Below are 23,889 nucleotides of genomic sequence, written 5' to 3' on the forward strand. Positions count from 1 at the left end.
AATAACTACCTGAAGGGTTTTAATTAGTTGATTATTTGATCCAAATGTTTCTTTTTAAAGAATCACCCAGCCTATAGGTAAATAATGGATTATAGTGAAAAAAGCCAGTAAGTTGTCTTTAGCTATATAACCTAGGCCAAAGACACTAAGGATCTGGACTAAACCATTGGGAAGGTGCTAGTGACACAGTGGGTGTGATAAAAGGATTCTTAGGTATCTAGATGAGTGAAAATGAGAACTATGAAAGTGTTTTCCTTTTCTTCTTTTCTTTAAAACATTTTAAAAACATCTTTATTATTTTACTATAGTTCTGAAACAATAAAAAATGAATACCCATGATTGAACTAGAATTACTAATGATTAGGAAACTGGCTCTTTGCTCCTGTTCCATTGCACCCTAGCCCCTCCCTCTTAAAAATAAATAAGACTAGTCTGAATTTTGAGTTTACAACTCGGGATTTGATCATAACACTTATCCATGCTGGTGCCTGTGGTGGTGGTTTATTCATTTTCATAGCCTTATATTCCATGATATGAATATCCTATTCATTTACTCATCAAATATTTATTGTGTGCCACTGGCATTTTTAGGCACTGGTTTGCATTAGTAAAACAATTGGACAACAACAACAACAAAGAAAACATCAAACCCTGTCATCCTAGATTCATATTCCATATATATATATATATATATATATATATATATATATAATTTTTTTAGCATCTCAACATTTTATTTTGTTTTTATTATTTTTGTCATTGACACTATTATAGATGTCCCCCATCCTTCCCCACTTTTGCCCACCTCCACCCAAACCCTGCTCTTCTCTGTCTCTGGCCCTCACCACAGTGTTGTCTGTGTCCATGGGCTATGCATTTATATTCTTTAGCTACATACATATTCTTACAGTCATAGTTTCTTCACTCAGTATTTAGTTTATGGACATTATTTCCAGATATTCTCTATTAGAATAAGATTGTATGATTGCCTCCTGAATCAAATGCACAAAAGTTTCCCTAACATTCTTTAAAGTGGAATTACTGCTTGTCAGTTAGGTATGTGTTCAACTTTGAAAGTTAATGTCAAATTGCTTCCAATCTGTAAACTTACACTACCAGCACAGTACTGACATTCCTTCAGGTTCTCATTATTTTATGATCCTGAAAATTCTGATTTTGGTCATATTTCTTCATTTCTGCAAATTGAATAGGTATAAAATGGTATCTTATTTGGAACTTATTTTATGTTTCACCAATCATTAATGAAATTGATTGAACTTCCTTATGCTTTTTGTCTTCTGTGTTCCTCCTCTTTTCTTTCTGTGAGATGCCTGTTCATATCTTTTTCTCATCCTTTTACTTGCATAGTTATATTTCCTTTTTTAGGCATAGCACTTTTCATTGATTATACATAACAGATATAATAAATCTGATAGCCACTTTACAAAACTGTTTTGCTAATTTAAAAAATAGATCTCAATAAACAAGCATATCACCTATAAGTGATGACAGCTTTCCTCTTACTTTCTGTTCCTTATATCAGTTTATTTATTTTTGTTGTATTATTGCTCTAGCTAGTATCTCCACTTGTATATATTTTCTTCTAGATTTGGGGTTATCTTTTTAATTTCTCTCAGATTGTATTTAGTTATCATTTATTCACAATTTAATGTGTTAAATTAATAAATCTTTTATGTTATGGTTAGTTTTGTGTGCATGTATATCTTGTTTAAAAAGACGTTTTCTGCCAAACTTCATAGGTTTATTTTCATATATTTTCTCTTAAATGTTTTAAAACTGTGATGTTAAAGTATTTACTCCATTTGGGATTGCTTTTATAGATTTATTTTTGCAGGGATTTTCTCTTTTATGAATAATTTCAAGCAGCACTTATTGAATAGTTTTTCTTTAATCAGTTTCTTTCAAAGCTACTTCTTTCTCATATAGCTTCCACACAGACAGGGAGTTGCTTTCTGGGATTTACTCTTATAATTCTCAACTTGTCAATATCCTAACCAGGGTTACACTGTCTTAATTACTATAGTTTTAGAAGAAATTTTGCTATCCATAGGACTAGTCCCCTTTTTCTTCAGAAGTGTTTTGACTACTTGGGGGTTTTTGTTATTTATCCAAATTTTAGACTCAACTTATCAATATCTGTAATCCATCAGTCACATTATTATATTTGTTATAATTACATTCAATGGTGAATCATAATGCATTTCAAAATTATGGATATTTAGAAATGTTATATTCTTATTAATGACTTCTAATATAAAGGCACCCTTGGATATTTTTCTTTACTCCCTGTAAATCCTAGTAATGCTTACAAATTCATATTTTAGATAGAATTAAATTGTTGTTCAGAAGCATAGTCCATATACGCTAATACTCATTCTTTAAAATTGGTTGGAATTTTTTTTTAATAGAATATGAGCAATTTGAATCAATGATCTATATGTGCTCAAAACTGTGTTCTAATCAATTGAGTTTCAAGTTTGGTAAATGTAGTATTCACTCCAACTATTTCCATTGTCTTTTTCACTTTCTGAGCTCTTTGGAGTTAGGCTTGACCTTTTCATCACTTCTTGTATCTTTTGTGTCTCTTGTGTATCATCTATCTTATTGGTCTGGGCTGCATCCTGGGGAATTTCTTCCAATCTCTCTGCCAGATTATGAATACTCCCTTCATCTTGTTTAATCTACTCATTGAAATAGTAATTTTTAAAAAGATGTCTTTATTTATAAAATTTAAATTTGACACTTTGTTAAGCCTGGTCACTTTTATAGTCTATGTTACTTGTTCATTTTTAAATGTTACCTTTCATTTATTTATTTCATATATAATTTTTCAATATTTCCTATTGGATGATCCCAGGATGTAAAGTTTTTAGTAGTATAAATAAGTCATTCATTGTTTTTACTCTTTGTCAAAGTACTCATTTTCTTTCATATTTCTTTTTGTGTCCTTTAGTTAGAAATGCATACTTGTTTGCTCTTATTCCATGGAAATGCCTATGACCTAGACAGGTGATGCTTTCCACCAAAGAGGGTTTGCTGATGGGAACCTGGGGGTTTTAGAAGAAACTGTATGTCCCTGCCTTAACATGAGGAAGAGCAGTTTAGGTTTACCTCCCCCATCTAGTACTGGCATAAGGCTTGAACTCCTCGGGGTAATATTGACTTCTGATATTTTTGCCCTCAAAGCAAGCCCTAATTTTTTTTAATGTATAGTGCTCCTACTGTTTATACAGTATACTGCTTTTGCTTTATTCTGTTTTGTCCGGGAGACAATATAAAGGCACCCTTGGATATTTTTCTTTACTCCCTGCAAATCCTAGTAATGCTTACAAATTCATGTTTTAGACAGAATCTATCTGTACTTCAGTCTACTGCAATTGCAGTCTGTAGTCTATCTTTATTGCCATAGACAAACCAAGTCCAAAATTTTACCTTAAACTTCAGGATTTTTGACAATACTGGTTTTTGTTTTTGTTTTGAAATAAAAACACAGGAGGAGACTAATATGTGAGTTTGAAATATTATGATATCCACATGCATATGCTAAATCAATAGATGAATATTTGGGGTCTAAAATCCAAGAGGGAAATATGGACTAGAGATAGAGATTTAGGAATAAGGAACATAGCTGGGACCGGTTTGGCTCAACGGATAGAGCGTCGGCTTGGGGACTGAAGGGCCCCGGGTTCGATTCCGGTCAAGGGCATGTACCTTGGTTGTGGGCATAACCCCAGTAGGGGGTGTGCAAAAGGCAGTTGATGGATGACTCTCTCTCATTGATGTTTCTAACTCTCTTTCTCTCTCCCTTCCTCTCTGTACAAAAATCAATAAAATATATATTTTTAAAAAAAGGAATAAAGAACATAAAGATATTAATTGAAATCAAGGGTGTGGAGGAGATTTCTATGAGAATACATACAGTGAAAAGATGGGTCAGGAAAAATTCATAAAACCCACCAACACTTCAAAGACAGACAGAATTAAACGAAAATGAGAAGGAGTTGTGAGAGAGGTATCTGAAAAGTGATGAACACGTGTGTCACAGAACCCAAGACTAGAAAGTAGACAACTATGCCAAATGCTGATGAGATATCAACAGTATACCAGGGAAGGTTCAGTGAATAAATATTGGTATGAGACATTTTAGTTAAAGTGAGCTGGGTAAAAACAAGGTTTTCATAAATGGGTAAGTGGAAGTCTGAGAAATGCCTGAAAAAGTGGGCTGAGTTGGGTCAATGTGGAGATTGAGAGAACAGCTATAAATAATGGGCCTCTTCTATTACAACAGAACAAAAGAAGGATAGGTTAGTACAGATTCAAGGAAGCATGCTGGTTTGTAAAGAGAAAGAATTCTTGCTGATGGCTCTTTTATTTAAGAAATAAAAGATGAGTCCATGAGATAGAAATGGGAGAGGCCTTATGGGATTGGAGTTTTTAAGGAGATTGAAAAAAGGTTTTGAAGTTTATACTTAGGATAATGGGAAAAGATGTTAGCAAAGCAGGCTATTGTTGCCAAGCAGCCTAAAAGGCCCTGTTGAGGATACAGGAAGTAGGTTTGCAGGCCTCTCTGTGGAGGGCTGTGTGGTTTTTCTCCAGCTGTGCCTGAGCAAGTCAAGGACAAGGTTGATTTCTTTAAAAAAAAAAAAAAACTATATTGAATATTAGTGATTTTCTCTAAAGGTACAATAATATGGAAAGAAGAATAAGTAAAGATGCATGATATTGAAAAGAGAAATTGACGTGATAGAAAAAAGAATACATAAAAATAGACAGTATTTCTATGTAATCACAGGATAAGAAGAATTTGAGTGAACAGGTAAACAGATTAGCTGAAAATAGAGTAACTGGAGTTATTATTTCAGAAATAAACTATTTTCAAATGAAGATAAGGTCCAGAATATGGAGATGATAACTAAAGTAGAATCAAGAAGTGATCATGAGATCTTTGGGGCTGAGAAGATACAGGAACTAAAATTAGGGGAATGAATGGGTCCCAGGATGATAAAGTATAGAAGATACCTGTGTCATATCCAATTAGCAAAAATGAAGCCATCTTGGGAACTCATTCTAAGCAGTAGTTAAGTGTCTTTTACTTCACTAATGACTATAGGAGTATTTATTTAATAATAAATTCAAATGTGGGAGGAGTACCTTCCATGTCAGAATAGTTATTGTCTGGTATTTCCTCAAGGCTCATGTGAGGGATGGAGTTCTTCAAAGCACAAAGAGTTGGGGAGAAATACCAACTTCCACATCATAAAAGTTTGAATGTTGAGTATTGCTACTGGTGAAGGGTGTAGGATTTATTTTCATAGACTATAGGTGAAAAGTACAACATGTGCTTTTCCCTGCTGCCCTCAGTAAAGCTCTGTTAGGGAAAAGATAGGTTAAGTGATTACATGAGTGTTGCTCAATCCTTCACTTGAGTGGTTTCAACATTTTACAAAGGGAAACAAATTTTAAATACCCAATCAGTGGGAGATTATTGTTATAATAGTAGAAGTAGTAGGGAGCAGTCACCAAATTTTTAGATTTGTCATTATCAGTTTGATATGGAAAGAATGCATTTTTTTCTTCACATACCTAAATATGTTTTAAACCTTATCTTCATGTACAAGTTTTCCTTCTTGCATAACCTTTCCTTTTTGACATCATGTCTTTTACACATATACTGATATAAAAGCTAGCACAAGATTAACAGCAGTATTATGTAAACAGAAACGTTATCAGCAGAAAATGATGAAATTCAAATCCAAAGATGGAAATGCTTTTTTACATCCAACTTATTCTCTCATCAATTTTACATACTTTGTAAATGAACTAATCCTTAAATATAGTCCTGTACAAAAATGTATCCCTCATGTTGATTTGAGAGTCTTTTGTGATTTACAGACCAACTTCATTGATGTAATTTAGAATGATACACAATCCCTCATAAATTGTTTTCCCACTTGTTTCTTTTATTAGTCAAAGGAGAAGATGTGTGAGACCATCGAGCCAGTGGAAAGTTCTTCCCAGACCAGCACAACAACGCAAGCAACCACTGTGCTGTTTAAGTTCTTAACAACCACCAGAGGAGCAGCGACATCCCAGCCGCCCACCAGCCTGCCCACAGAAGGTGCAAACTCATGGTGTTAACACGGACTGGAGAGTTGTTCTCTAGAGGGAGATTTTATTTTATTTTATTTTATTTTTTAGCAAACTAGATTTCTAAAGGGGAAAAGACAAAATTATTATGGAATAAAAATACGGGCTGGGATCCTTTTAATATACTTTGCTTTTCAATAGTGGTCTGCCTGTCCTCCCTAGAAAAGAAATATAGACTTCCTTCCATATTGCTAAACTTTGAAGTAACTGAATTCCACATTTTAGACACAGGGTATGAAGACAAATTTATATAAAATATTCATTGATTTTGGATTCTGAACAATACATAATTCTAACTCATCTGCAATTCTAATATTTGCTTGGATACAATCAATAAAATATGTTGGTCCATTGCCTGTGGAAGACACTATGATTGTCACAGAAGTTATCCTTGGGATTCTTTCCTCTGCCAAGGGAGGAAACATACCAGAGTCCATTAGTGCATGGGTACAATTCACTGGGGGAAGAGGAATATGAGCCAAAGTTTGCTAGTATTCTGAATGGTATCACTAAAGAGAAATGTGAGACTAGTTCGCCAAAAGTAAGCTTTGAGAAGAAAAAATGGTCTCACTTCTTTACTGTACTAAACCTTGCTTTCATTTGAATAAGGAATAAAACTAGAAGCCTTTGCTTTTCATTGAAATTTACTTGGATATCAAAAATTAACTAGAATGAAGTGATAGTGAGGAAGAAGACAACTATTAAATACATTTATTTAGATATTAATACCAATGTTATATTTTAATCCAATTTATTTAGGTTGTTATATAGCCTGTGAAAATATTTTTGCAATTTGAAACCTACCCTATGAAATATTCCTACAGTTTGAATCCTACCCTATAAAATAAAATATAACCACTGAAACAAAAAAGTATGACCTACATTTTATCCATTGAAGTCAATATATTTTTATGTGATGTTGGACATATTTATTAGCAATGAACAAGCATTTAAATTTTTAAGTTAAATTTGTAAATATTGGCAAATCATTACTACTCCAATTAATTTGAAATTTTCTTTATTTTATTTTTTTAATGATAAACAGATCATACTATAAAATCTAATTACAATTGCTCATTTTTGAAAATTAAAAATAAATGTATTTTAAGTTACAATTATAGCAATGTACCTTTCTCAGAGATCTTAATCATATAATACTTGAGTAAGTCTTGATCTCATGAAGAAATTTTAGTACTACCTCATATAAGCTAGGACTTGCTCTCTCTCATTGAACAAGAAATTAACTCACTGGAGTGTTAAAATCTATTCATGTTATCGTTAAAACATCAGAGGACAATTATTGCTCCTGAGATTTATGTACTTCTAAATTTTTTCTGTTGTAATAACTTTGAGTTTCTCTTTCAGATGATACCAAGATAGCATTGCATCTAAAGGACAATGGAGGTAGGAATTATCACTTTTTCTTTTACAAATATTTTTGGATACTAATTCATTTCATTCATTTTAACCTGAGAAAGGACTTTGGGGCTTCTGAATAAAGAGTCAGGTTACATTTCACTTTCTGTTGGTATTTTACAAGAGAAGAATTCAGTGTGTTGGCTTGAAAAGTAAAATGGTTTCAAGAGTAGAAAGAGCCGAAACCGGTTTGGCTCAGTGGTAGAGCATCGGTCTTCGGACTGAAGGGTCCTAGGTTCGATTCCGGTCAAGGGCATGTACATTGGTTGTGGGCACATCCCCAGTGGGGGGTGTGCAGGAGGCAGCTGGTCAATGTTTCTCTCTCATCGACGTTTCTAACTCTATCTCTCTCCCTTCCTCTCTGTAAAAAATCAATAAAATATATATTTTTTAAAAAGAGTAGAAAGAAATTTCAGTCCTTCTACTATAAAAACTACAAGGGACTAATGACCAATGAAAATTGTGTATGCTGTGCTTCATTGTTTTGGTGTACGTAGTATTGGGGTAATAGCATGGATTAAGACTGAGAGGATTAGGGCTAATATACCCTGCACACCTCATATTCTTTGTTGCTCAGTTCAGGGTTAGGGAACCTTTTTCTGCCAAGGGCCATTTGGTTATTTATAACATTATTCTCAGGCTGTTCAAAAGTATCAACTTAAAAATTAGCCTGCTATACATGATCAAATATTTAATGAATTCACTCCTAATGCCGTGGCAGGGCCAGACCAAATGCTTTCGAGGGCTTATAAAGTGTGCAGGTTGGCCTTTCTCCACCTCTGCTCTGATTCTTAGTTTAATTGTGTATGTGATTTTCTACCCAGAGCAGGTATTAAGTTCAATTGTGTGTGCTTTTCTTTCACTAAATTGAATATTCAATATCCTTGATAAATAAAATTAGGAAATGGAACAATGTGGAAATATATTGTGCTAGGCCTTTTCTTTATCTTTTATCAGAACAAGACACAAAAATTAAATTTGCAAAAAAACTTTTAGCTATAGCATACTTGAAAATCTGAGGAAGAAAGGTTTTACCAAAACAAGGCTATAAAAAATATTGACTAAAATTTTAAAAATAGGCTTTTTTCCTAATTAAACTTTGTTAGCTCATTGTGTTTCCCTATCATAGTATGCTGGTTCATAAAAGAGATTCTTTACTAGTAACTTTATTCAGCTCAGGAAAAGAGTCTCTTCTTAGCAGCATCTTTTATGTAAATGTGGGCCTCTTGTGACATTGATCTAGACACAGTTTTACTTTTGCAGCCCCAGGTGATTTTCTGAGTATGTCAAAATTATTAGGATATTTTTCTCTATAACTGTACAGATGGCTCCCAGATTACTTAGTCTAGGTTAAATAGCAAATGTCTCTACATTTTCTTAGGTATGTGTACAGTGACCTAAGATATACATATTTACTAGAAACTGGTGCACAGCATCTGTGCACTCGGAGGGATCCCTCAGCCTGGCTTTCGCCCTCTTGCAGTTTTCCCTCTTGCAGTTTTCGAGCCCTCCGGGGATGTTTGACTGAGGGCTTCACACTGCCCCACAGGCAAAAGAGGCTCCTGCCACAGCTGCTGCACGGAGCCCAGCTTCTGGCTGAGCTGCCCTTCCCCTGTGGGAGTGCACAGACCACCAGGGGGCAGCTCCTGTGTTGAGCATCTGCTCCCTGGTGGTCAGTGTGCATCATAGCAACCAGTTGTTCCACCATTCGGTCAATTTGCATATTAGCTCTTTTTATATAGGATATTTCATATCAGTTTATTTGCAAAATAAGGTACTTATTCTCTTTATATTTATCACTATTACATCAGTTGTTCATTGTCTTGCTTCTATATCAGTGTTATTTCATTTATTTTTTAGTCATTGTTGTATTAATGGAGTAAGTGGATATTACAGCTGACCATTTGCAAACTATATTCTATCAAGAAATAAATTTAAATCTCAGTGTTTAAAGGGACTGCCCTACCATTCTCTCAATTCAGGATTTTTTATTTTATTTTTTTAATATATATTTTATTGATTTTTTACAGAGAGGAAGGGAGAGAGATAGAGAGCTAGAAACGTCGATGAGAAAGAAACATCGACCAGCTGTCTCTTGCACACCCCCTACCAGGGATGTGCCCACAACCAATGTACATGCCCTTGACCGGAATCTAACCTGGGACCTTTCAGTCCGCAGACCGACGCTCTACCGCTGAGCCAAACCAGTTTTGGCTCAATTCAGGATTTTTTAAAGTGGGATGTTAGTAAATCCCATGTGAGTATAAACCCTAATGGTGGGAGTACCTCATTTGAAGGAGAGGTGGAGCCTGAGGTGACTGATATGGAGGACGGCTCCCCAGGGGCTTTTGTTGTATCTGTAACATTTAATTCTTCAAAGGGGTAGTGGTGACATGTTTGTTATTATAATTCTCTCTATACTCTCTTTTCTTTTTTAAATAAAATAGTTTATAGTGCTACCAGAATAAACAAAAGATTCCTATGATTAAGAAGGTGTGAGGTTCTCTGGGTGAGAGAAAAATTAAAGTGGCTTGGCTGGAGAATCGATCAGAGCTTTTAATGTTCCTTTGCTAACTCATTTTCATGTATTCTGCTAACAGGGATGCATCGTTGCAGGCTTAGGACTATGGCAGAGACCAAAACTTAGACAAGTCCCTTGCTTTCAGAGAGTGTGTATTCTAAGGAAACTGTGAGGTGGTAATAAAGATAGAACAGATAGCATTTCTTGTTTGGTCATAAAATACTTTTATAGGTAGCCTCTCTTAGACTTAACGTTTTGTCAAGCACACATTGGAAAATAGGTTCTTAGAATATTGCCAGTTATTCCAAGGACATTCCTTAGTGTTGTTTAAAGCAGCAAGGAATCGTAAAACTGGAGATTTTTTTTAAATTCAGGACATTAGAACTACCTTATGACACTGAGAAACCAAGTTAAGTAAATTTGAACATTTATAGGGGAGGCCTTTTTCATTTTTGTTCTATTAGGACAGTTTACTTGGATTTCCAGGTGATACTTAGATCATTGGTATGCAGCAGGTGTCCATCAGAATTTTAAAATATCACCATGAGAGTTCAAATATGTCTATATACTGGAACTCTCTTTATCTCCAGGGTTGTTTATAAAATAGGTTTTCTAAAAATACAGTTAGAGCAGACTAGCATGATCAGTATTAAGGTAAATTTTCTTTCCAAACAGTATTTAATAAAAATCACACATTATGTTTTATAGCACATTCATCAAGATAGCAGGCTAGCATTGCTTTTTATTTTATGGAATATGGAGATGCAGGAAGAGTTGCCAATTTAAATCTAACTTTATTATTTAATTAAATGTGCTGAAAAAAAAGAGTTCAGAATTGTTTTCTCTGTTGCCTCCAGCTTAACATTTTGCAAAAGAGAGCTAATAATAAAAAGGGAGCCTGATTTAAATGTTTTCTCACATTTATTGAAAAACGTTTAATGCAAGCTAATAAATTTTTGAAAACTGTTATACATTGTTGTAAAGACATTTAGCACCTTTTATTTCCCGATTGAAATTTCTAGTTTAGTCAAAGAACATATATAGGCATAACCCATAGACACAGTCAACAGTGTGATGATGGCCAGAGGGAAGGGAGAGGGAGGGCTGGGTGGAGGAGAATAAGCCTGGGGGAGGGATAGGGACATCTATAATAATGTTAACAATTAGAATAAAGGAAAAAAGTCTTTTAATTCAGAGGTCTGTACTTCTCTGAAAAAGAAGTGAATATGCAGCTAGGAACCATGACTGCCTTTACATATCTCGTCCTTTAGGTGTGAGATTACCTGGGCTCTGAGTCTTTCTAGGACATGTCTATGGGGTAAAATAATGTATTTTCTTAGTGGAATCCACAGCCGCCATGATTATACATTCACTTTCCAGCAGTTTTCTTTCATCTTTGATATCAAAGCATAAAATACCTCTGAGCAGCTAGACACGGAAAGCACACAACAGCGTTTCTCATTGACAGGGCCCACACTGAGTTACAGGCGGCTGAATCGCTCCTGGCGAATCTTCAATTGTGCGTTGAGATTCCTGCAACCTTTAGAATAGTCTAGGCAGAGCCTCTGGAAATTTGATTGAAAAGGTTTTTTTATCATCCTTCAGAGTTGAATGGGCATCCTAAGCTCTGTAGGTAACTTGGAGAAAAGAACATGAAAAAAAAAAAAAAAGTGAACAAAAGGAATGATATCTAGTGAGTGCAGATCCCTTAATAAAACACAGTATGAATTAACTATTGTAAGTGGCTGAATACAAAAACTCAGAAGAACCATTATAAATATTACATATCTCCAACTGAAATATTGCTGATTCCATATTTATAGTATTAAGTTTAGATTAATACATTAGTCAAATCAATTAGTATGCTTGTCCCCGAAGGGGAAGAGAAAGAAGGAAAAGTAGAGAAGGGGAGGAGAAAGGGGAGGAGGAGAAAAAGAAGAGGAAAAAAATATATATTTATTGAGTGTTTACTATGTTCCAGGCACCATTCTAAATGCTGTGCATCTATACCTCACTTCATTTATCTAATACCCCTGTGGGTTGGTCCTACTTTTTATTTCCATTTTATAACTGAGGAAATGAAGGTACAGAAAGGGTGGCTGGTATGTAGCAGAGCTGGGATGTGAATCTATTTAATCTTGGTGCATATTTCAAGTCTTTACCTCACAGTGTTGCTGGTCCCTTATATTTCAGGTCTCTTACAATAAATTTCACATGGGAAATGTCAGTATGAGGTGTATTATGAGCACCTATTATATTCCTTTCCTTTATGATAACAACTGATTATACTTACATGTGCTTGAAATTGAAATTCCCTTTTCACATGTAAGTATGCATTAGTTTCCACTGTATCCTTTCTGTGAAAATCACACTGGGTTGATTCTCCTATGTCATTGAACAGTGGCTCTATCACTGGCATGCGGCCTCCAAACTACAGGGCTGCTCTGTAGTTTATGCTGAAAACTTTATTTAAAGTTCTTTCAGCCTGCTTGGTTCCTTTAGAAATTCAAGCTTAATTCACCATTAAGAGGTACCTATAATGTATTCTTTGACTATAGATAAGTATTGAAAGTCACATCTTGTTATATGAATGTACATAATATTTATAAGCATTTAAAACCACATCTTGAGCTCTAGCTGGTTTGGCTCAGTGGACAGACTGTTGGGAGGGTCCCAGGTTCGATTCCAGCCAAGGGCACATGCCCCGGTTGCAGGCTCGATCCCCATTGGGGGGCGTACTGGAGGCAGCCAATCAGTGATTCTCTCTTGTGTTTCTATCTCTCCCTCTCCCTTCCTTTCTTTCAGAAATCAATAAAGAAATATATTTTTAAATAAATAAAACCACATCTTGGTATTTAAATGTCTAACCACTAGCTGTACACCTGAAACTAATACCATATTGACTGTCAACTGTAATTGGGGGTGTTAAAAAAAACACACATCTTTGTATTTTTAGTTCTGAGCAAAACCTTATTAGAAGAGTTCCATGTGAAAGAAATGACCTAGCTATCAAATGCATTTTCTTGGCATTGGATTAGGTTGTTTCCAAATGGCATTTATCCCTAAATTGAAATTTAGATGCCTTCAAGGTGCAGAGTGCACAGAATGATATCCAGGACTAAAGATTTTTGAAAACTAAATCAATGGCAAGTTTTTTTAATTGAAAAGTAAAATCTTCAGCCGATTTCGATTCAATTTAGCAAATTGAATTGTGCCATTCCTCTGTACTGCAGATGTTAAAATGATTTCAAGCTCTAAAATCCGGTGATTTTATTTTATTACTTAAAATTCATTGGTTGAGATTTTTCCAAGTACCAAATGCTGCATTCTTGCTTGTTTCTTCTAATGGTTCTTCTCTTTGGTAAAGTTAAGTTAAAAGTTCATTGCTACTAACATTTCAATAATATCAGCACCTCCAGCAGCTATATTATGCATGTGGTATTGCATTTGTCATCTCGTTTTTACTTAGAGGAATTTTACTAAACCTGGATTCCAAAAGGCTGCATTCTTTAGTCAGAATGCAGTAACTCTATCAAAGAGATGCTGAAATAGCTACATTGAGGCAGTTTGCAGAACACAATTAAATTAATTTTAGGTACAAGCCTGCAAAGTGGTTTCAAAAAGCTAATACAGATACTGTATACTTTGATGAGCTACTATGGAATGGCTGGTCTCATTTTTGTTACTATTGTTCAGTTTCTCATTTCTGAATATATCCTAAGACTTTTTATCCAAAGAGAAAATGTTAGAACATTACTCTGACTTTTTCACTGGAGCATTTCTAATTGTATTTTTATGACCTCGTCTGTAGTGACAGACAAGCGTCTAGTGTTTCATTTATCATTCAGTCAAATTATTTTTTTATTTTAATACATAAATAATAAAAGCAACCTATCTGTCATGTCTTCTACCTGTCTTCCTTTGTTGTTGGTGGGTTGTTTTTTGGTGGTGTTGTTTTTTTCACCTACTTCTTCTGCACAGGGCACATTTGTGTAAGCAAAGGGAAACTGTTCTTTCCTTTTGACAGGTTATTGAATATCTATTGCTTGCCATTTCTAAAAAATGTAACTATCTTATCATTTGTTTTTTTTTTCTTTTGCTTTGTTTGACTACTTTTCATGATAGCACTGACTCTTATCTAAGTATGTATATGCCATGTTTCAGAATGTTATTTTTAATACCCTCAAGGATTAAAGATTTCTCACAAAAAAATGTTATCCAGAGTAGTGGTTCTCAGGTTTTTCTGTACATTGGAATCACCTGGGTATTCTCACCTAATTCTAGTGTTCCAACTTATAAAGCCCCAGCCCTCAGATTGTCCTTTAGTCCAGTTAAACTGGACCTGGGATCCAGACAGCAGTATTTTAAGCGCCCCAAGGAAACCCCGTGGAAAGTCGAATTGTGAGCTAGTGGAGTGGTGCAACTCCTTAGAAATATTATGAACATCAGAGTCATTGGGGGCAGATGGGGTCCTAGTGAAATGCAATGTCTGTGTAGGAGTTCTGGGGTGGAGCCCAACCTTTGCGCTGCACCTCTAACACGCTCTCAGGTAATGCAGGGACCACCAGGTCACAGACCACACTTAGAGTATCAGGAATCGAATGAACTCTTGATTTCTTTCTGCCAGAGTCTCATAAGAATGACACATCTTACTCTGAGTGCATCCATTGGTCCTTTCCTATACCTCACGACTCCACTAAAACAAAACTTGAATTAGTGGTGACAAGAAATTACATCAGTCTACATGTAAACAATGCAGCTTACTCTGCAGAGGCTGGGGTACCAAAGCATTGTGAAAATTTGTATGGTTTCACTGTTGCAACTATTTATTTTGATAAAGATAGTTATGTTTTCTGTATTTTATTGAACCATATGGAATTGCTAATTCACTTTTTATCATTTTTGACCTGCAATAATTGCAGTTTCATTGTCCAATGTAAAGTTTAAAAAATTCTTATCCTACATAGGAAAAGATTTTTAAAAATCACATTGGAATGCACTGTTTCCCTTCATGTTGATTTATAGAGTTTAACTTGTTGATAGAACAAAATTATGTAGCAGAAGCTCTCAAGAAATACACATATGGTTCTAAGAAGTAGCTCTCAATACACTTTCCGTTTGTCATCAGCTAAATCATTTACTATATCCCTCTCTCATCAATACCTCTTTCCTATCTGTGCTCATCCCCTATATAATTTTAACATATGTTAGCATCATGCTCAGCAGCCATTAAAGAATAAATACAAAAATGCAGAGCTAAGTGTAAATGGAATTCTAAGAAATATTTTTTTAAACTAAAGAAGCCAAGAGTGGACTAAAAATGGGCCACATATTGGATGGACATAAAGAAAACAAATAGCAAATGGTAGATTCAAATTGAGTTATATCAATAATTATATCAACTATAAAAATAATAATCACTCCAGTTATAAACATAGATTATCAGATTGAATTTTTCAAAAGCAAGATCCAGCTATCTACTGTATAAGATGAATATGAAACATAAAGACATAAAATCCTTTAAGGTAAAATGATAAAAAAATATATGAAAACCTAACAATAAAGTGGCTAAATAAATACAGATTACATAGACTTAAGGTCTAAGAGTATCACAGAAAAAAAAGAGAAGAAAGTATTAAAATGATAGCAAGGTTAGTTCATCAGGAAGACATTACATTAAAAATTGGCCCAACAAATATTAAAATTAGAAAATATACAGATTCAAACAACGCTATCAACTACCTTGTTATGGTTGATATTTCAGAACTCTGTTCCTAATAACTACAGAATATAGATTTCTTTTCAAGTATACATTACATCATTACATGGTCACCAAATAGACCACATACTGAACCATAAAGATATCTTAAATTTCAAAATATTTGTTTTATAGACTATATTCTCTATAAAAGAATCAAACAAGTATCAGTAATAATATGATATCTGGAAAAATCTTATATTTGTGACAGGTAAAACCACTTCTAAGTAATATAGGCATCAAAGAAGAAATCATAAGGAAAATTAGCAAACATGGTAGCTGAATAATAATGGCTACAATGAACCAATATTTGTGGGATGCTGCTAAAAAATACTACGAAAGAAATGTATAGTTCTAAACACTTACATGAGAAAAAAAAAAGATTGAAAGTAATGATCCAAGCCTACATTTAAGAAGACTAAGACAATGAGCATTAAGCCCAAAATAAGTACAAGGAAGGAAACAAGATGAGTAGGGGGAAAAATAATTAAAAGCAAAATAAGCAAATGAAGGAGAATATTAACACAGTCAAAAGTTGGTGCTTTGAAAGTTTTAATAAATTTAATAGCCTCTAAAAAGACTGTTTTAAAAATGGATAAATTCACCCTAACTGGTTTGGCTCAGTGGATAAAGTGATGACCTGCGGACTCGAGAGTCCCAGGTTCGATTCTGGTCAGCGGCACTTACCTTGGTTACGGGCACATCCCCGGTTGGGGGTGTGCAGGAGGCAGCTGACTGATGTTTCTCTCCCATCAATGTTTCTAACTATCCCTCTCCCTTCCTTTTTGTAAAAAAAAACAAAACAATAAAATATATTTTTAAATGGATAAATCCATTAAAATTGAAAACTTTTGTTCATCAAACTTTTGTTAATAACTTCCAATATTCATATTGTAAATAAAAAAGACTTCTATCCAAAAAATATCAGAACTTTTGCAAACTACATAATAAAACCCTAATATGCAAATCAACTGAACATGGAACAAGACTGGTCTGCTATGACATGTAAAGCAGGAGCTTCCCCCTGGTGGTCAGTGTGCTCCCATAGTGGGAGCACTGCTCAGCAAGAAGCCCAGCTTACAGCTGGCAAGTGCAGTGGTGGTGGCAGGAGTCTCTCCAGCCTCCTCTGTAGGCGGGCAGTAAGGAGTGAGGAGTCATGGACTGTGAGAACCTGGACTATGAGAGCCCAGACTTAGGAGATCAGGCCTAAGCCGGCAGGCAGACATCCCCCAAGGAGTCCTAGACTGTGAGAGTGTGCAGGCCAGGTTGAGGGACCCCCCTCCAGTGCACAAATTTTGTGACTAACACTAAAAAGACATGACACTAATATTGAAGATACAGTACACTGGAAAAATGGCAGTTTCTTACAAATTTAAACATGTCTTCCTTTTCAGCCATAAATTCTACCTCTAAAAATTCATCCAACAGAAACACACCCACAAGAATATTGTACAAGAATATTCATAGCAACAATATTTATAATTACAATACCGGAAAAGAATCCAAATGTTCAGTGACAAACAATAAGCAAACCGAGTATATGCACACATGGAAAATAAAACTAGTGATACATGCAGTGACACAGATACATTTTAAAAAATATTCTTGACAGTGTACATAGAGTATTTACTTTATATGGAATTACATGTAGGTGAAATTAATCTACAATAGTAGAAATCAGCACAGTGGTTGCCCACTATGTGGTGTGGTAGGAAGTGGTAAACATTGACTGGAAATGGGAAAATGGAACTTTCTGAGGCCATGGAAGTGTTCTATATTTTGATTTGGCTAATGGTTACTTTGGTATTTACTGTTGTAAAATTATGTTGAATTATTCACTGAAGATCTGTGTATTTCAAGGATGTGATATTTACCTCAGGAAGAGAGAGAGAGAGAGAGAGAGAGAGAGAGAGAGAGAGAGAGAGAGAGAGAGAGAGAGAGGGAGAGGAGTGTTTTATGTACCTCTCATAAACTAGACATAGGTTTTTAAAACTATATCCCATATGTAAATTTTTTCAAGCGTCTTGAAATTCTCAACCTAAGAAAGGAAAAAGGCATGTCTTTTGCAAAGCAGTTTCTCTAATTAATATACACAAAATTTAACATTTTTGATTATTTGATTCATGTTTTAACTACGCCCTGTGTAGTTACTAATAATGATAATATTTTTTAGCAATCATTAGGCTGTTATTATATACCACCAGGCACTTTCCTAAGGGCTGTGCCGACTTACTAGTATTTAATGTAATCCTTAAAGCATCCTATAAGGAAAGAACGATTATAATCCCATTTACATATGAAGTAGGAGAAGCACAGATTTAACTCCTTTGTCTCGTGTCACATAGCTTATACAGGACCCACAGGGCTGCGTCCCCCTGTCATAGCAGGCGCTGTGTCCCCCTCAACATGCTGGCCTGCAGGGAGTGTTGCTTCAGAGGTCACTGAGTCAACTATGCAGCCATTTGTATGCCACCCCCTTCCCCACATCCCATTAAAGCTAAGCTGGGTCTCAGCAAACACAGAAGCACCAATTGCCAAATCAAGGAGTCCAATGAGCCTATGGCTCCTCCTATCCAATCTCCCCAAGACTTTGAAAGCAAAGCCCTCCCAAATGTAAAGCTCCTGGGTGCCCTGCAGTCCTTTTACACATCTGATTTGATGGGAAGGGTTAGGCTGAGACTAGTGCTCACCTCCCAATCATAGTCTATCCCACGTTCAACGTGTGGAACTTCATGTTTCAGGAAACCTGATATTCCAGGACCCGAGAGGCAAGCAATTGTGTCAAATAGAATTTTATAGCATCTTTCTTCCCAGGCAGGCTAGTGTATTCTGTCCCTGTTAGGGTCATTATCTGAGCCATGCTTTGCCAGCATTGTTGCTAAGCTGTGAAATATAAATAGCCTGCAAAACTGGTTCTCAGCGGTTTCAGTATTTTCTTTCTGCCCTTGATATATTTTGTTAGTTCTGGTAACACAAACTAAAAATGAAATTTCAGGCTCTGCTCTTTCTCCCCCGCCCCAGTTTCTGATTGTCTCCTTGAGATACGGAGCACATACATGTGGTCCTGGCCCATTTACCCTCCTGGGGGTTGTATCCATCAAACCACAGCAAATAACAAAAGCATTTTATGGTGGTTAAGGACGTCAGGAACTAAAGTTTCAACCCGTGAGGCGCACACTGGCCAGAATGGTGTCTCCAGCAACTAAAGTAGCCCATGCTTTCTAAGGAAGCCCAAAGGTTTTCATCAATTTCTAACATAAACTCAGATACCAGAGAAATCAGTTTAATATTCAACAGTTTTCTAAAGAAGCTGCTTATGGATAATAGGAATAAGGTCAATTTTATTTACACAGCCTACTGACACTTTGAGCCCTGGTAGCTGAGCTTTTGTTTTTCGAATTTTGGCTGCAGATTCATACCTATCGTCCCAGTTCCTATTGGGTTCTGGGATAGTTGACCCCAGAAGGACCTTGGTGGCCTGCTTTCCTAGGGGTAGGTATTCGGAACAGGTGCAAGTGAGATAGTTCTTGATCTTTCCAATAGACAAGCTATTCATTGAGATGTCCTTGCTTACAACCAACATGCACTTTAACTTTAGCAGGAGAATGAATCCCATTTCCGTGAATAATTTCAAGAAAGCCTCATATTGACCTAGGAGGTATAAAGTTTCCATATTAGCTGAGCAGATTGGATATACATCTATCTTTCCATTGGTAGGAGGAGAGTAAAGAGAATTCTTCCTCCCTGTTCAGAAAACCTGGTAGATTTAATAAGAAAATAAGCATTCACTGTTATAACCAAAAGTTTGTCTGTAAATGGACTCTTAACATAAGCGACTTGGTGGCTTAGAATCACTCTGTTCTGTACTCTTGAGTCTCAAAACTATTTTTCCAACTGTATTTCTGGTATTCCAAAAGCACTGTGAATATGCTCATTAGGAAACTCTCTAAAATTTTTCTGTAATTTAAAACCCTAATTTATTAACCACTGAAAGGGTTTGGCAAAAAATTAAAAGAGAAACTATTTCCACAAAATTCTTTAGTTTAGTGCTTTTGCTGGAGAATTAGGTACTAGGATTTCTTTTCTGTGGGTTATTATATGTAAAGATTTATTTTTTCAAAAATAATTTTTGAATGTATTCTTAAATATAGAAACAAGTCAGCTTTGTATAGAATGCTGATGTTAGGAAAACTTTAAAAGTTAGGTCTTATAAAGAGCTTGCTTGCAGAAAATATTGGAGGCATAGGTACATTACTTTTTAAAAGTAGCACATACACAGAAGAAATGAAAAATGATAAGGGTTACTTCAGAGGCTTATTTTTGGTCTTGTGTGGCCATCATACTGTGAATCGAACCCTTTGCTCTTAGGTGCCCAGATACACGCCTGCTTGAGGGCTCTGACCACACAAGGCCAGAGGCACCCTGGGCTGTGGCCGCTCTCCAAAATCCCTCATTTTGATGGAATCAAGTATTTCTTTTACTATGATTTCATGGTAATTTTAGTTAGCGTCATTTTTCTAAGACGAAAAGCAATGGATTATTGTTTAAAAAGATTGTCATACCCTAAGCTCCTTTACCCCGAACGCTTTCTATGCTGCCCTGAATGAAATTTCACAGTTGCCATGTAGAAGCACAGGCCGCAAAAGAGAATCTGGGCCAGCTGCTCCTGCCAGCTATTGTTCTCACCATACATAATGCACTTAGCTGTGTCCTTTGCACTCACTTTAACATCTTTTCACAGTACTTACCCAAATCCCTCCCAAGGAGATGTCATAATGTGGCTTATGAATGTGTTGTCACAGTGAAACATATTGTGGATTAGGTATAGCTTGTATACTATTTCAAGGTACCCTACTGCCTACATAACTTTGACAGATTGGTGAGCACTCAAAAAAGTAGAGAAACCACGATTAGGAAACTGACAGAACTAAGAGAATTAGGAAAAATAAGAGAATAGCCCTGGCCGGTGGCTCAGCTGATTAGAGTGTTAGAGTGTCATCCTGTGCACCAAAGGGTTCTGGTTTTAACTCCATGTTTGCATCAGCATGTACAAGAGGCAACTGATTGTTCTCTCTCTCTCTCTCTCTCTCTCTCTCTCTCTCTCTCTCTCTCTCTCTCTCTCTCTCTCTCATCAATAGGAAACATATTCTGGGATGAGGATTTTTAAAAATCAGAGAATGCATAAAACATCAGGAGAAACACTAAATTATCATAGCTGTAGAAAAGCTGAGAGCTAAAAGGAAAAATATATGAGCTACAAAATGAGATCAGTTACAAGAGAAACTTTAAAAGGAAAGTTAATTTATTGAAAAATTGTATCACTTGATTTTCTTCCATTACATGCTTTAGCTTATAAATGGGTTAGCTAATATTCCACAGGGAATGTCCTGTCTCTATGTGTGTGTGTGTTTTTAAGCCAAAAATGGAACACTAACATATTGAGCATTTATAGTTTAACTTTACTTATCTTTTTCAAAGAACATTTTGACATTATCTGCATGAGATTTATGAATTTTGAATAAGTTTGTGCAAGATTTTGTCCAAAGCCTCTTGGTCCCCCAAAGGACATTACTACAAAGCAGAATTTATGGGCTGTGGTGTTTCTTTCTAAAGCCAAGGGGAGAGTTAGTTCTAAAGGGAATAAAATTTCAGACAAGGAGCATTTGTATTTTAGTTTTATTTTATTTCTGCACTTAAATTATTGGCAAGATTTAATAGTGGGCACAGATCATTTTAGCAATATATAAAAATATTTTTATCGTACTGAAGAATTGTACTTTTAACAGACTATTGGTGCTATGGGCTGTAAACCTTGAAAAATGTCAGTCACAGAAAAAACAAGAAGACATAAAGGTTTAAAATTAAATGTTACACTTTGAAGAAACATATCAAACTTTCTTCTCTTTCCTCCTATCTTCTTTCTTCTTCTTCTTTTTATTTATTTATCTTTCTTCTTATCAACAAGTCATAAACTTTTCTTGGAATGCAGCAAATTAAAGACATTTGTGTAAGGTCTTAAATATTATCTATTCTGTGCTTAATGCCTTTTAAAACTGTTGTTTTTGCTATCATCATAACTAAAACTACCCCACATCACAAACTGCTTTGATACATTTGACAATTCTCAGTTTTCTTTGTGTCTAAATATTGACCTGCGTCTGATAAAGTACTAAAAACTAGAAACATGAATGTCTCATCAGATGAGAGCATATTAAATTTGATACTATTGCATTTCTGACCATGATGTATGTTTTAAAATGTCTTTAATGTAGTACAAAGAAGGTCTTAATTTGATAGATTTTTCAAATATATGTATATATTTGTTTTTGTGGCTATTAGGCTCTACTTTATGGTGTCTTGTCATTTATCATTAATTCCTCGTATTTGAATATACAATATAAAACTAAAAAGGCCAATTGTCTTGTGTGTAGGTGAGGATGTTGTTTGGATTTTGGATATGAGTGAAAGAGCATTAAGATAATCCACAAGGTGAAATAAAAGTTTGGGTCCCTCCTGACCTTTCTGAATATTCTCCAGCTTCTAATAGACTCTATTTCGGGGAAGTTTCTATTGATTGCTTTCCCTTTCAATAAGCCACACCTTTTCTGTCAATTTTTGTTCAAAACTGGACATTTGAACCTAATAATGTGGTAACTCTGGGAATCAAATTATTTTCCTACCACAGGATTTGCTAGGTTTGGTTATTGTTGTTTGTTCTTTGTTTGTTTTTATTGTTCCAGGATGTGTCTGTATTGAGGTTCAGCTTGAAAAATAAACTTAAGGTCTTCTCCAGTCTATTCTGAGCCTGGGTGTGCACTGTCACTTTTAAGTTTTTCCCTTATTCATAGTTGTTTGTGAGTGTTCTACTTGTTCATATCCGGCTTCTAAAAGGGGGAAATGAGAAAAGTAAAGAGAGAAGCAATAAAAAGGGTGATGCCTCTTTTTATATTTTTAAATGGATTTTTATTGACTTTAGAAAGAGAGAGAGGAAAAATATAGAGAGAGAAACTTCAATTGGCTGCCTGCTGCATATCCCCTTCTGGAGATCAAGCCTGCAACCTGGGGATGCACCTGACCTGCAATGGGACCAGCAACCTTTCAGTGCACAGTATGATGCAGCCATCTCAGCCACACTTGCCAGGGCAGAAGAATACTGGCTCTTTAAATCCCTTGGAATTCAGTCAACCAGAGGGGAAGAGGCTTGCAATCATGTTGGGGAGGAGCAACAAGGACTGCCTGTCTTTCTGTGTGCCTCTGTGATCAGAAGCACCAATCAGTGATCAGTTCACATGCTTAGCTGCTTGTCACATGGTGCAGGGGTGAAGGTTAGGTAGCTACCACTGTGCTAAGAGCTGAAATTGACTAAAATTAATCACAATTTATGGTCTGGGCCTTCCCTGGAAAGTTGAAAGCCTTTCATATAGTCCAGAGTTCCAAAATAGCAACCTTAGAGCAGTAATTTCCAACCTTCATCATCTCATGGCACACATAAACTAATTACTAAAATTCTGTAGCACACCAAGAAGCATATCTTTTGCCACTCTGAAAAAGTATGTGTGTGTGTGTGTGTGTGTGTATATATATATATATATATATATATATATATATATATATATATAGTTTTTCATATATATATAGTTTTTCATATATATATAGTTTTTCATATATATATAGTTTTTCATATATATATAGTTTTTCATATATATATAGTTTTTCATATATATATAGTTTTTCATATATATATAGTTTTTCATATATATATAGTTTTTCATATATATATAGTTTTTCATATATATAGTTTTTCATATATATATAGTTTTTCATATATATATAGTTTTTCACATATATACACTTTTTCAGAGTGGCAAAATATATATATAGTTTTAATTCATTCACACCAGATGACTGTTGTTGTATTGACTATTGTCATTATTTTTAATTTAACAATCTAAGGGAAAAGAAGTCAACTGTCTCTGACTAAATAGTCAGGTATTGAATGTTTTAAAAATTATTGTGGCACATCAGT

At 35.2% G+C, this 23,889-nt stretch overlaps 1 protein-coding gene across 1 annotated transcript in view; it reads left to right on the forward strand.

The window, feature by feature from the left end:
- The window catches only part of PLXDC2 (plexin domain containing 2), a 406,586-nt gene that overhangs the window by 356,905 nt on the left and 25,792 nt on the right, over nucleotides 1-23,889 (forward strand). Inside the window, exons 11-12 of the mRNA XM_084868544.1 lie at nucleotides 5,989-6,139; nucleotides 7,534-7,572. Of these exons, the coding sequence (XP_084724670.1) occupies nucleotides 5,989-6,139; nucleotides 7,534-7,572 (190 nt within the window). The remainder of the gene's footprint in view (nucleotides 1-5,988; nucleotides 6,140-7,533; nucleotides 7,573-23,889) is intronic.

This window comes from Pipistrellus hanaki (genome assembly GCF_964339955.1).
Source record: "Pipistrellus hanaki genome assembly, chromosome: 1".
Taxonomy (NCBI): Eukaryota; Metazoa; Chordata; class Mammalia; order Chiroptera; family Vespertilionidae; genus Pipistrellus; species Pipistrellus hanaki.